A 15,198-nucleotide genomic window follows, 5' to 3' on the forward strand; every position below is an offset into this window, starting at 1 on the left:
ATGTTGCCTCAATTTTTAGCTTTTTTTTTTTTGACACAATTTTAGCCTAGCTTTATCTGCTCGTTTTTTTCTACATTTGAAAATGGTTCATACCAAACTCATTGGCCTGCCTGTGTTACTCGGCCACCTGTTTCCTAGAACCTAGCACCACACAAAGCATTCCTTACACGTGCACAACTTTATTGGGTGTTTTGTGGAGTCGGAAGCATGTTGGAAGTGTTGTGTGCTTGTTTATTGAGTGCAACTGTTAAGTAAGCCTCATGGGGCCAAAGAAAGTTCCAAGTATTGGCCCGTCAATAAAGAAACACCATAGAATAAGAAACAACTAGCAGCAGACAATGAAAACTCTTAATTCTTCATCTTTCCAAGACCTTTTGAACAAATTCATGAGTAGGCTACAACTTTGTGACTGTGCTCTAGTGCACAAAGCAAGGTTCAAAACGACCTCCTAATTGTCACGTCTCCTTCTGTTCTCTAGCTGTGCTCGACATGTAAACTCCTCTGTCTCTTCCTTTCTTGCTTTTTGGCCGATCACCTCTCAACTCCCTAACTAGCTCCTGTCATATGCTTACAGAAGCTCGTTAGCGTCTGGGCCAATTATGAGTGCAGCTACTAACGAGAAGAAGCAAGTGCACATATAACCGTTCTGGTGTCGCTTCAGCTTCCGCCTTCCTACACTTGCATGCCTCGCCACATGACTTGCCTTTGCTGCACATGTTGCCCTCATTAAGTTGTACGCTGACATTTACAATTTAGGCTATAATGATGGTTGCAGCTCTATCATGTGAAGGCGTGAAATGAGTTCCTTGATGTTACTAACAACCAGTTGCATCCATTTGGATCACACTTTGTATGCAGTTTACGTTCATTTAAAAAGTAGCTTGTTCTATTTGATGCAATTTCATGTAAAGTTTCCCCACATAAAAGGGGCAAACTTGTTTTTGATTCCTATACATCCATGGGAGCTATTGCACAATAATGTGATAAGCATTACGGTGGCACATGAGGACACATTCCACTTACATTCTAAATAAAGTAGAGACTAAAAACCTTAGTGAACATATTGCTGATTGGCTAGGTAGGAACATCAAGACACATTTGACGCTGCACAAAATAACAGAAATTAAGAATGTTTTAAGGAGCTAATTAGGTTGCCAACAGATGGTAGCCTTTTGGCAATGAGAGTGAAAAAAAATCTGAAAGTACAACAGTTTCAATCTGTAACGCTGCAAAAAAAAGATTAAAGTTGTTGGCCTTACCTTGAGGAACTTGTACAAAAGGAATGTAAACCAGTTGGTCAGCATTTTCTCGGCAACAGACTCCGTTCTAACTCAAACATAAAAAAAGGGAACAAAGATTATACAAGTAAATAAATACCCTAGTTGCCACAAGCAAAAAACAATAAGCACATTTGTACATTACTTTCTTATTTTTGGAGGGCTGTGAAACGACGAAATCAAGTTCACCACAATAATGGACACAATGTATACTGCTTGTTTTCTGTGCAGCTGCGGATGTATGACAAATTATGTGTAAAATAATTATGATGATTTATCAGTGTGTCGATGTCTGTTACTTGTCAGGGTTACAAAAAAACTTCAAGATATCCGATTGGGAGGACATTTGTTGGAGAGAATAAGATCTTTTGTAAATCAGGAAATACACTTTTTGCATGGCTGAACCTTACGTAGCGTAGAGACATTCTCATTCTTGTCTTTTTCACCACCACTTTATGGAGCTTTGCAGAAGTTTCTGTTTGTCTCCCTCACCTTCGGAGAAGCAACTTGGGATGGTTTTTACTTTCCAGGTTTCTGTCAATCAGGTCAGACAAAAGCTGCTTCAGGACTCCTGTGGCGTACTCCATTTCCCCCTGCAGGGCCGTCATGATCAAGGACGCCACATTGCCTCGGTCCCGCATTGAAAATGACCTGGAGATACATTTTGAGTGTTGATAATGTCATACAAAATATTTTAATCATGCCAGTTACTTTTTTTTAACTATCTGATTCAAAAGTATTCAAATAGGAGTCTATATCCAGTGCAGCCATTCACATTATTTTTTTTTTTAATCCTTTCACTTGACTTTTGTTTTTCCTGTTCTTGAAACAGGCCATGACTGCAATACTGACCTAATTGTGTTAACAACTCACATCTATAGCTTAACATTTTGAAGTAGTACAACCACATGATGTGTCACAACACATTGATTCTATTAAAATCTAAATTGTACTCTTCTATTAAACAAATAATGCAAAACAAGTAAAACCAAGTAAACTGACCTCTGTGCTTCCAGCGTTCTTATGAATGTCAGCAGGAAGTGCTTCTTTGTGAGCAGCTGGCCAAACAATGTCAAAGCCTTTTCAACATTTGCCTGGACCTGAAGAAAAAAGGCACACACAGAGAGAAAAGCTGATTCACCACAGGAATAAGAGCAGAAAAGGGCTATGTCAACACAAACATTCCTGTCATTTCTTACCTGTCTCAAACATTTCGACATACACATACAAAATAAATCAACATTTTGCTTGTTAATTCATCCTCTAATCCAAACTAAATGCTTGAGGTGCGTCAAAATGGCATATGGACAAACGTGCAAAGAAAAGACAATTCGAACAGCAAACACAGGGGAACCATTTTTGAAGATGTTTTATTATTTTTTTTTTTCAAGCACAGAGCAATGGTAAATCTCTTGCTGTGCTGCTGTATTTTTGTCAACCGGAGAAATGATTTTAGCAGACAATTTCACATAATTGCCTTTCCGGCATTGCAGGGTGGATGGTTCCCGTTAGAAAATCGTTAAAAAAAAGAATGGTTGTCACCAGTGTCGAGAAACCTGGACACACTTTGACAGTGAGTCTCAAATTACGACTGGAGAAATGCCATTTCACTTGCCAGATCCTGCTAAATGCTGTTGAGTAAGGCAACTTCAACATAAGCCGAATCAATGGATTTTCTACTGTATAGGGCAGTGATTTCCAACCATTTTGCCATCCATTTGGTCTGAAATGTTCACCATCTATCTGTCATCAATAAAAGCAGGCAAAACAATTACATTGTCCTCCACTAGATGGAAGAAGATGTGATTAACCTGTGCAGCAACCTGTCGGCATTCATGCTACAGAATGGATTGAGTTCAACTAAACATGTTCAGATTTAAGACACTTTGTGAGTAAATTGAGCTGAGAGCATCATTATTTCAGTATATATAGTTTTTGTGGCTTTTTAATACTGTGAAATTTTGTAGATTACCGATTACAAAACACTTTAGGGTTTTCTGGCATGCACGATAGAAACTTAGCTCTCTCTATATATATATATCTGCACAATTGTAACCACTTGCCATGGTCCATCAGATCTCTCTCCACACAAATAATTCAAAACACATAGAAATTCAGGGCGGCACGGTAGTCGAGTGGTTAGCACGTCCGCTTCCCAGTTCTGAGGTCTCCGGTTCGAGTCCAGGCTCGGACCTTCCTGGGTGGAGTTTGCATGTTCTCCCCGTGCCCGCGTGGGTCTTCTCTGGGTACTCCGGTCTCCTCCCACATTCCAAAGACATGCATGGCAGGTTAATGGGCGCTCCGAATTGTCCCTAGGTGTGCGTGTGAGTGTGGATGGTTGTTCGTCTCTGTGTGCCCTGCGATTGGTTGGCAACCAGTCCAGGGTGTCCTCTGCCTACTGCCCAGAGCCAGCTGAGATAGGCGCCAGCAGCCCCCGCGACCCTTGTGAGGAATAAGCGGTCAAGAAAATGGATGGATAGAAATTCACTCATGGGCTGCCAAGTACTCAGTACTGACTGGTTTTCCGAGTCCCCCCCAATAAACCGAAAGTGCACCTTTCAGAGCGGTCTTTTATTGTGGGCAGTCTAAGGCACACCTGTGCACTAATCATGATGTCTAATCAGCATCTTGAAATGGCACACCTGTGAGAGGGGATGGATTATCTCGGCGAAGGAGAAGTGCTCACTATCACAGATTCAGACTGGCTTGTGAACAATATTTGAAAGAAATTGTGATATTGTGTACAGTGTTCCCTCGTTTTCCGCTGGGGTTAGGTTAAAAAAAATACCCGCAATAAATGAAATCCGCGAAGTAGTTAGCTTTATGTTTTACAACTCTTATAAATGTTTTAAGGCTCTAAAATCCCCGACCGCACAATTTATACACTTTTATCACAGGCATTTACATGTTCTCACATTTCTCTCTTGTTCAAACATTGATAATGTTCAAAACTTCATAAATTTTATAAAATGGGTATATTACTGCAAAAAAATATGCAAAATTGCACTTAAAAAAAAAAAAATCCGCGATATAGCGAGACCGCGAAAAGTGAACCGCGTTATAGCGAGGGAAGGCTGTATGTGAAAGTTTTCCATCTTTGAGTTCATCTAAAAAAATGAGAGCAAAAACAAAAGTGTTGTGTTTATATTTTTGTTGAATACATAAGCAACGAGACGGGCTTTGGATGATCATCTTTTCATCTGCAAGTTTCACAGTGCTCAAATTTGATGTAATTCCATCCCACTTTAAACAGAATAAAGTGAGAATTTCTAGTAATAGTTCATTTCATTAGTTCATTTGTGACGTGTCAATGACGTGACATTTGTAGTAAACATCACATGAAATGACGGCATGGAGGAGATCAACATTAAATTACAGTTTTTTCCAATTGCTAAAATGTAATTTTGCAAACAAGGCTCGTTTTATCAAAACGATAACACAATTCACAAAACCACACACCCTATTGCAAAACCCCTCTTGTGTCCACCAAAATGAAGCACTGCAACCAAAACTACTCATAGCTTTGCCAAAATCAAACTTTTGTACCAAGTGGCACACACGTCATTCATGTCACCAGATTGATGTCTCATCAACTACCCACTGTTGGGCATAACGCACAGCACTGCCATCTTTAGTATGCTTTGCCATAATACTGAAATAGTTCAAACTGTAGAAAATTCTTTCACTTGTTCACAAGCACAGACATATTTGAATATACTGCATGCTGTTAAATTTTTTTAACAATTTAAATTTACTTGTTTTATTTTTCACAAGTCAGTGCAACATATGCACAGCAGATATGTTTACATTGAAGTGAACAAATATATGTTTCCAAAACAGTAAACTGAGAAAGAAAATTGCAGGAAAAAATATCTCTGTCTGTCTATCTGTCCGTCCGTCCGTCCGTCCGTCCATCCGTCCATCCATCCATCCATCCATCCATCCATCCATCCATCCATCCATCCATCCATCCATCCATCCATCCATCCATCCATAACCAAAAATTAGGCAGCCTCTCGCATCGCATTGTCAGCCCATGGTCAATGACATGATCAACTAAGGCTGCTTTGTTTGGAGACAAAGCTGAGATGGTTTGGACAGAGGCGGGACGAGCTTCTCGAGAGGAAAGAAACTGGATATTGGCGGATGTTGGAAATGGAGCTGCCAGGTAGGAGGCAAAGAGGAAGGCCGAAGAAGAGATTTATGAATGTGGTGAGGGAAAACTTGCAGGTAGCTGGAATTACAGCAGAAGATGCAGAAGACAGTGAGAGATAGAAGAGGATAATTCACTGTGGAGACTACTAAATAAAGTAAGGCTAAGCCGAAAGAGAAATAAGACTGTTCAAAAACTATAATGCGTTAAAACATATAAACGAGGAATGAGCAATCTTCTCTTTTGCTGAAGTGAAAAATGTTGAATTTTGATAATGCAACAACAGCCACAAAAGTTTCTGGTGAAGGCAAGCAAAAAGACTGGGAAAGGAGTGAAAAGGCATCGAGGTGTAACGTGATTGTACGTGTTTATGTCAGAGATGGTGACACGCTTCCTCGTCCCACTGGCCTGCACCTGTCACCACTCATGCACAACACACTAAACACCCCAAAGACGTCTGTCTGTCAGCCACTGGCTCCGCCTCCCTCACTGCTGGTCTCTTTGGTCATCTACTGTTTTAATTTCTCACTCATTTTTTTTTTTTTTGTGTGTGTGTGTGTGTGTGTTTTTCTCTGTCACGCACATGAACACAGTTTCCACCTCTACTGCCATCCGTTTGGCACCGCATTGTCTCCTGCAATGTGCTATAATGAAGTGTCGAGGTCTGTCTCTAGAGTGTTAAATGAAATTCCTGACCTTCGAAGGTAAGTATTGTAAGTATTGACTTCTATGTGATGTGTCTTTTAGCAAGAACAAAAACAAAAACAAAAAAACTTGCGTGAGAATAGGTTTGTGTTTACCTGCCAGCCTGATTGTGTGCATGTACTAATGTACGTCTACAAGTGGCGTGGCTGCTGTGTCTTTGGGGAGATGTACGTCACACAGAGCAATAAAGCAAAGTTTCCGCAGGCCACTGGATTACGTACGTAACCAACTGGGAAATACAGAGGAAAGGAAGTCTAGACTGAACTGTAAAGCACGTAACATTCCTTTATACCTCAACTTAATAGGTACACGTCTACTTTCACGTTTGGGTCGAGGGATTTAGCACCTGTCAAGCTGTGTACAAAAATGCTGACAGTTGTTCACTGCAGACCATTCCAGGTTCTGCTTGTGCAAAAGGTTTGACCATATTTCTTATCAATTCCATAATTGCAGCCTTCACTTCTCGCACCCGTCACCTCAACCACATCGCTCATATTTGACGTTACTTACAATTGGTATCCTCGCGTATGTCGACAGTTGTTATTTGGGCTGATATTGGTACACGCGGGGTGTTCTTATACACATTTTGGAGGAAATAAAACCTAAAGATAAGCACAATGTTCCAGTCAAAACTTTTTTTCCCACTTCAACTTCAACATCGCTGTGATTTTTTTTCTACTACTCATAACTCAAGTCAATTTTATTTGTGTGTATATAACTATTTTCGCACGGTGGATGACTGGTTAGCACGACCGCCTGCCAGTACTGAGGACTCGAGTTCGAGTTCCCGCTCTAGCCTTCCTGGGTGGAGTTTGCATGTTCTCCCCGTGCCCGCGTGGGTCTTCTTCGGGCACTCCGGTCTCCTCCCACATTCCAAAGACATGCGTGGCAGGTTAATTGGGCGCTCCGAATTGTCCTTAAGTGTGCGTGTGAGTGTGGATGGTTGTTCGTCTCTGTGTGCCCTGCGATTGGCTGGCAACCAGTCCAGGGTGTCCCCCGCCTACTGCCCATAGCCAGCTGAGATAGGCTTCAGCACCCCCGCGACCCTTGTGAGGAATAAGCGGTCAAGAAATTGGATGGATGAATGGATGACTATTGTCTGTTTTTAATTTGAAAAAAGAAACAAAAAAAAAAACAGAATGTGCTTTGTGTATAGACACACCAACACACCCAATTTGTAGATTAAAGATTAATTTAATTTGCTTCAGGCCTTGCAATAGGCCTACAGTTGAATTTGAATTTACTCATCAATACCAAATAAATGGCCACCTATACTGGAATGGAACACAATAAACTACAATTCAGTTCAATTTTACAACCTGATTAAACGGTCTCTTTAAGTCTACAATTCTCTTAAAAATACATTTTTACAATGGTCAAATAAACATACACTATTTGACTTTATCTAACCACAATTTTCCACAGTGGTTTGTCTTTATTATAATTAATAGAGAGAGTGTTTGCTGCTTAGCAGCTCAAGATAAAGTTGCTTTGAGAGCGATTAACTTCTGTCCTACCCTATATTCACCAAAGCAAAAACAATGCAATTTTTTATGAGGAACAATTATTTGCTACTAACTATTCATGTTTGATTCAATAATTAAGTAGTCCATGTCTGCTGATAAATCAAGAAGAGAGGAAAGAGAGTCATGACATGGTAAGATGATGTCAACTCAATGAATACATGAGCTAAACCAGAGTTCTACAACCTTTTTCAAGTTTAAAAACGTGAATTCTACCAAGAAGGAGGCTTAACCCATAGACCGGATGCGGCTGCGGTGCGTTCCGGCGACGCAACCAATTAGATTCCATTCATTCGAATGGTGCAATTTACACTGCTTGCGTGTGCATTGCGTGTCGACTGCGTCTCAGCTGTGGCGTGCCGCAGCCCTTCCGCAAGGATAGACCTATTTTTCTATTTTTGCCGGATGCCGCATCGGTCGGCCTCCGGCAAGCAAGCACAAAACACATCGAGTGGGACAGGAAGACCGACGCAGTTTCAAAATAAATTTCCGGTTACCTTTCAAAACAAAACACTCTCCAGCTCCTATTTCGCAAGCTTGTCAGCAAAACGTGATGTGGGCGTAGCCGGGCCTGGAGTTAACGTGCGAGGTGCTCATTCACGGTTTAGACACCAGCGAACATGGACGAGGAGAGGTTTACATTGGAGGTGGAAAGCCACAAAATAGTAAAAGTACACCTCTCTTTCTGCTTCTCTGTTGAGCACAGACTTTCTGTGTGTTTGTCGTTGTTTTGAATGCCACATGATCGCGCGCGGTCACGTGAGACACGGCGGGAAGTGGTCGGCGACGGAGCTGCCGGACCGCAGCTGAGCGGAGCTGGTGTGAGTTGACCAAAAAATTGACGCGTCCGGAGCATGCAGTCAAGGCGCACCGCAGCCACACCGCTCACGCAACCGGTGTAAATCCCGGATAATTCTTTACATAATAGACATAAATTGAACTCTAAGCCAGTGTCATTAAGTGTATCAACACACTTGTCAGTCTTCAGCCCGAGGTCCCAGTAGGCCTACTTGCGTACATTATTTGAGGTTCCACATATGTTTATATATTTACGTTGCATTGTCAAAACTGTTGTGAATTGTTAGTTGGTGTCATTGCTGTCACCAAACAAACCTGTTTCAATCAGTTGATTGGAAAATTGCAATATGTTGTGGCTGTGCTGATGAAGCAGCGCAAGATTCTAAATCTTCATCATGCCACTGATTACAAACGGGGATGCACCGTTCCATGTTCAGTAAACCTTAAGACAGTTGCACGTAATGGCTTGACTAAAATGCGATTTATAATGCACAACCACCCCAGATTTAACCTTATTCCTCTCCCTGTATAAATGTATGCTCTCTTTTCAACAGGTTTACTGATGTTTCTTTTCTGTCAGATGCTGGCAGCCCTTCCCTTCGTGAACTAAGACGAGTATATGGTGTGTGTCTGTCCCCTGAGATCCCACGAATGATGAGACTACTCATTTGCATTCACAGAGGAAACTGAATAGATTAAGATGAAGTACAGGATATGTGATTAAGATGAACAAAGTGAGACTTTTGATCTTGCCTCTAACCTCAGATTTAACAGACTCTGGTATATACTATTATTGGATAATGGCATTGGCTACTATGCACATCACTTTCATTTAAAAAAAAAGAGAAAAAAAAAGTATACTCCTACATGCATGTAGCAAGCATATAGCTAAATAATGCAAGCTAATGTTAGTTAATCAGTGCAATAGCCCATAAAATGCTCCAATCCCATGTTAGTATGGTTTAATTTGAAGATGAGATGGTGGTGTACTGACCCGTACCTCCATCTCCTTGAGCACAGGGTGGTCCTCGATGCCTGGGAACAACACCCTCATGGCGTACGTCCGATAGTCCAAAAAGGGAATTCCAGCACCATCCAGTTCTTGTGTTAGCTCATGAATATCTGTCTGAAGTTCGGCGAAAGCTTCAGGGGGAAAAGGGAAAAGAGAAAAAAAAAAAAAAAAAGCAAAACATTGAGTGATAGTACTGTTGCAGCGGATGTGGCACCCTATAATGTAAAAAAATAAATAAATAAAATAAAATAAAAAAAAAGTAAAATGTAATAATGCCTGAAAATGTCCTCTTAAGCACTTAACTCGATCAAAAAAAAAAAAATAAATTCAATAAAACCCAATAATGTAATACTTTAACCAATAATGCAACAACAAACCCTGACTGATATTGTAATATTTCGATGGATAATTGTGGATTTATTACATTCTCAGGTGGGTCTGATTATCTCAAAACTGATAATTTAACATAACACACAATCTAATTTATATGTTCAAAGTTCAAAGTCCTTCATTTTGTGTTTTGAGAATCATATAAATTCACAAAAAATGTAGTGTTAAAATTTTGGTGCTAAATGTTTGAAGGTTAATTTTAACCTCTAAAATGTATTTTAACACTATCTGATTTAAACGGAAGTCACTGCTGGAGTTATTTGACTCCTTAGTGTTAATCAACTCTGCCGAAAGTTAAAGTAAGCTCCGCCCCCTTGATTAGAACTACTACTACTACGCAAATAATTCTGGAAGTGCCAAGTGCTGCAATTAAATGTCCTGTACGTGTTCTTTTATATTTAATTATATTGTGTTCATGTTTTCTTGTTAAACAATCATTCACATATTAAGTTCACTGTTACATCAGAGTTTTAGTGTTATACAAACGGGGCATGTGGCACCTTATAATGTCATAATTTCCTAAAAGGAATTTTTTAAAATTACATTATTGGTGATATTCTTACATTATTTGGGTTTTATTACATGTTTGATCGGAGTTAAGTGCAAATTTTATTACATTTGCAGATGTTATTACAGGAGAAATTAATACATTAGAGCGTGCTGCAGTGAGTTATAGGCATTTTATATTTCATACATGTTAAATGTAATTAATTATTAACTCATTCATTCCCAGCCATTTTCACTGAAGTATTTTCCTGGATTTTGACTGATTTTGCAAGGCCCATGGAATATTATGTTCTATTGCTATAAAAATATGGAACCTACCAAAAGAGAGATTAGAGTCTCTTCTTTTATCAGGAAAAAAAAAAAAAGTATGTTCTAGCTGTTTCTGCTGTGCAGCAATTAGCACTAGAACATAGCTATGTTTCATCATTAATCACAAATCTGCTTAGAACTGTGGGGAAATCAGCTTGTTTTAATATGGCCTGGTTGATCTCTTATACTCTGCTGCCACTCCAACCATTTTCTGCAGTAGAGACTGCATCAAAGCCTTCTCTATGCTCTGGCATAAAAAAAAAAAAAAAAAAAAAAAAAATAATATATATATATATATATATATATATATATATATATATATATATATATATATATATATATATATATATATATATATATATATATATGTATATGTATAAATACGTCTTTGGGACACTTAAAACATTTAAAATATGACGTATTTATACGTTTTGGGGAGCTAATGAGTTAATTTGTTCAAATATAGTGTACACATTGTCACAAAAGCCTCATGTTATGTTCGTATAGTCATTTTGTGTGTCTTATCTACAGTACCTTGCTGCATCTGCCAGATGACTACCGAATTTAAACAGCCATCTGCATTACCTTTTTACAAAAGCTTTAATATGGTAATTAATGGTCGGCCTTTGTCATTTTTAATGTGTAACTATTTATTCATGTCTGCTCATATGCTACATTTACATGGTCAATGTTGTGATGTCTGCCTCTAATAATGGCGAGCCGATGATTGAACTACATGCCCCCTGTCTCGCCCCCTCCAAGTCCGCCTCTTATCTGCTTCTCCGCCCACACACACTTTTACATTTCTAAAGGACAGCTGGGAGAACAGAAGGCATCATGGGCTTCTTAGGATGTGGGAATAAGTGCACAGAATGTGTTTTCCCATTGACGTGAAAATGTTTTTGTGTTTTTTGAAACACTAACTTGAGAGAAGAATGTGAGAAGAAGAAAATTAATCTGAATTCACGTGAAATAAGCAGACTCACATTCAAAGCAGTAAGAGACCATGAGAACGAGACCATGGAACTTCATACATGCACATAATAACTCTAGTTCACATTAAGTATTCTGTTTGTTTTGACTTTTGCTTAGTAGTTAACTTCTTGTTAGACTTATGTTGATTCACCACAAGTGACGTGACACAAATTGTGACAAGATCATTATTTGTTGGAATGAAATCAGCTAATGTACACATTGCGTGCTGCCTATACCTTCTTTACATTCCAGGGCCACTCTGGACTCCAAGTTGTCCATCTGCAGCTGAAGACGTTTCAGGGTGCGGTCAGCATCTCTCGACTTTCTCTTATAGGCTATCAACACAGCGATGATGACCAATAACAGCATCCCACCGCCGCCTCCGATCCCGATAATGGCAGGCAGCGTCAGTAAACTATCCGAGTAGATGTGAAGAGTACCTGGGGAGTACTCAAACCCGCCGGCTCGGATCTGAAAACACACACAAATATTTTTTAATGTTGGAAATAGACACAGAACTTCAATCAACTGTTCCATGTTATGCAAGCAAACGCTGGAAACTTCGTTATCAGAGCTGAATGTTCAAGATATTGCTCAAAGGATCATCAGGGAAAGCATATTGCTAATTATTTACTTTTCCGTGAATGTATTTTCTGTTTCTCTTGAGATTAGACTTTATCGAGATGAAAATAAATATATAAATAAATACAGTGCCAGGCACTAGTTCATCTGACAGCAGCAGATGGTAAGAAGAGAATAGTTGGTGGTCTAAGGAGATCGAAACTTGGTGGTCTGATGAAAGAGAAGTTGTTTGACCCAATTTCTACCTCAAGAATCATTAAATTTTTATCTTCTCTGTAGTCAATATGGAGGCCCATCGTTGACAGGCGCGTGCTTGGGGAGCCTTACATCACCTTAATTACTGTGAACTCTTTTTGCCAGGAACATTTGATTTTTTTGCCTGCAGGGGAGATGCTTCAGGCTGTGGATGATGAAGATCTCAACGATGACTTTCTCAGCTTTGTTCATGCTCTCTGATGTGGAGAGGTATAGATTTAAAAAGTACCCAACTGGAACTGTTGAACAATGTTGATGACAGAATATACCGCTGTTCATAAAAATATGGATCATGTAAAGACCCCAAAAGAAAGTTCAGAAAATGTAGTTTATTTTTTGCGAAAACATCTCTCTATTGATCCATTTTCGATTACTTGTGTTGTTGAAGGTCATAGGAGAGTTGGATCCTTCTAGCTGACTTTGCATGAAAGATCGATGTTGCAGAAACAATTAATAAAATTTGTTATTGATTTGTTTTGTACATATGGCTCCATTTTTTTTCTTTACCTGTCCCTATCAAATAAACTAATAAAACAAGAACTCTTTCAGCCATTTATTCTATGAATAAGGTTAAACTAAACTTAACTATGGGGTCAGCAAAACACAAAATGTTAAGTAAAGCGTGCCATGGAGTTATTCAAAAGAGACAATGTAAAAAAAAAACAACAAAAAAACGTGCCGCATAAAGCATATTCACCGCATTAAAAGTAATCAAACAGAGTAATTAGCTACATTTAGATATCTCCCCAAGCAGCCATGGCAATTAGGAAAAGTGAAACATGTACTTTTTTTTTGTGCTCAGTAAGTACATTTGCATAAGAACAGTTTATCTCAGTAAATAAAGAAACACACAGCACGGGAATCCATCAAATCAAGCAATCCACTAGGGGGGGTTGATACCCGACTCGAATGAATAATGATTTTACACTTTGAAGTTCTTGTAAGTGAACTTTCATGTCTAATTAGAAGAGAAAAAAAAATCAAAGCTGAAAGTATTGCATTAATATATACGTATGTAGTGTATGTGTGTCCAACTTAAATTAGCGGAAGGGAGACAACTGCACTAGTTACAGGATACAAATACGCAGTTATAAATGAGTTGAAAAAACATTCAGGACATTCACATTACAATGAAACGTTTCAGCCTACTTAGCCACTCAAACTGACAGTGTTGAACCTTCACGTCTGATGTAGGTTTCACTGATTTCTGGTTTTGTTGTGAGCTGTTTTTATTCTAGAAATAAACGCTACATGTTTGACAGATGTCAAGTGATGATCAAACTAAAGTACCTGCATCTCCTTTCATCCTTTCATCCATCCATCCATCCATCCATCCATCCATCCATCTATCCATCCATCCATCCATCCATCCATTTTCTTGACCGCTTATTCCTCACAAGGGTCGCAGGGGGTGCTGGAGCCTATCTCAGCTGGCTATGGACAGTAGGCGGGGTACACCCTGGACTAGTTCCAGCCAATCTCAGGGCACACAGAGACGAACAACCATCCAGACACACAAGCACACCCAGGGACAATTCAAACGAGTCCTCAGAACTAAGAGGCGGACGTGCTAACCACTGGTACACCGTGCCGCCCACATCTCCTTTCAATTCAGCAATAATAAATACATTAATAAATAAATAAATAAATAAATAAATAAAATGCCTAATCATGTTGTAGCTACTAGGCACTCAGGCAGTATAAGACCTAAGTGCAACTATGTTTTCCATCTAGAGGTGAATGGTGAGATTACAATTTAAAACTACAGTCAACCCCTGCCTACTTGCTGTTCAGTACTCATGGATTTGCATATTGTCTGATTTTTTTCGGGTCATATTTTTTTCTCTTTTTTTGGTTTTTTTTTGTTTTAAATTTATTTATTTTTTTCCTAGGATTTGCCCCTCCATTTTACCTACAAATTATGGACTCAGCATTTTTGATTAATATTTTGGTTTAAAAATAAAAATAATCAATAATTCAATAATTCAAAGTTTTCCCTTAATAATAATAATAACACACACACACACACCACGCACGCACGCACGCACCCCCCCCCCCCCCCCCCCCCCCCCCCCCCCCACACCACACACACACCCCCTACCCCAAATCATCTATTTTAAGCCCTTGGAACCCTTGGAAACATTTCATGTTTTATTCCAAGAAAAGAACACATAGGAGAGCTTAGACAAGAACAAAATATTAAAAATACAATTAGAACAACAAATAATGACAACCTAATAGAATAATTTACACATCACACCTTGGTCATGAACTGGATGTTGGCAATGCAGAATCTTGTTACAGACATTAATAAATAAAGGAGCATCCTCAACAAGAGGTATTAAGACGAGAAGAATGTGCAATAGCAGTCGTACCTTATCAAAGTAAAGGTAGAATGTTTTGTTGTTTTACTATTAAAAGTGGTTGACAATATTGTACATCTTCAGATGATACAAGTGCCGTGTGAGCGCAGGCATATCAAAAAAAGTTGGTGACACATTTTCAAAGTGAGCGTCTATTTTTACTCTTGTGACAGACTGAAGGACTGATGGAAGAACGAAAAAGCTGTAGGCCAAAACAACAAACGAGTTTCTTCGAAAAACTCGAGGGAGGCGCGCAGCTGCCAACGCGCAGCTGAGCGTCAGAAGGGACACGCAAAGGCTGGCTGACACACACATTGTAGGGTCCTCACTTTACACCCACACAAGTTGT

At 39.3% G+C, this 15,198-nt stretch overlaps 1 protein-coding gene across 2 annotated transcripts in view; it reads right to left on the minus strand.

Moving 5' to 3' along the window:
- LOC144014752 (plexin-A1-like) overlaps positions 1-15,198 on the minus strand; it is a 261,366-nt gene that overhangs the window by 11,206 nt on the left and 234,962 nt on the right. Inside the window, exons 20-24 of one of the 2 annotated variants that reach the window (XM_077514982.1) lie at positions 11,886-12,120; positions 9,457-9,599; positions 2,280-2,377; positions 1,770-1,928; positions 1,260-1,326 (exon numbers count right to left, since the gene is read on the minus strand). In XM_077514982.1, the coding sequence (XP_077371108.1) occupies positions 1,260-1,326; positions 1,770-1,928; positions 2,280-2,377; positions 9,457-9,599; positions 11,886-12,120 (702 nt within the window). Of the gene's footprint in view, positions 1-1,259; positions 1,327-1,769; positions 1,929-2,279; positions 2,378-9,450; positions 9,600-11,885; positions 12,121-15,198 lie in introns of both variants that reach the window. The other variant, XM_077514981.1, reaches the window with a different exon arrangement.

Source organism: Festucalex cinctus, chromosome 2 (genome assembly GCF_051991245.1).
Source record: "Festucalex cinctus isolate MCC-2025b chromosome 2, RoL_Fcin_1.0, whole genome shotgun sequence".
In the NCBI taxonomy this organism is placed as follows: domain Eukaryota; kingdom Metazoa; phylum Chordata; class Actinopteri; order Syngnathiformes; family Syngnathidae; genus Festucalex; species Festucalex cinctus.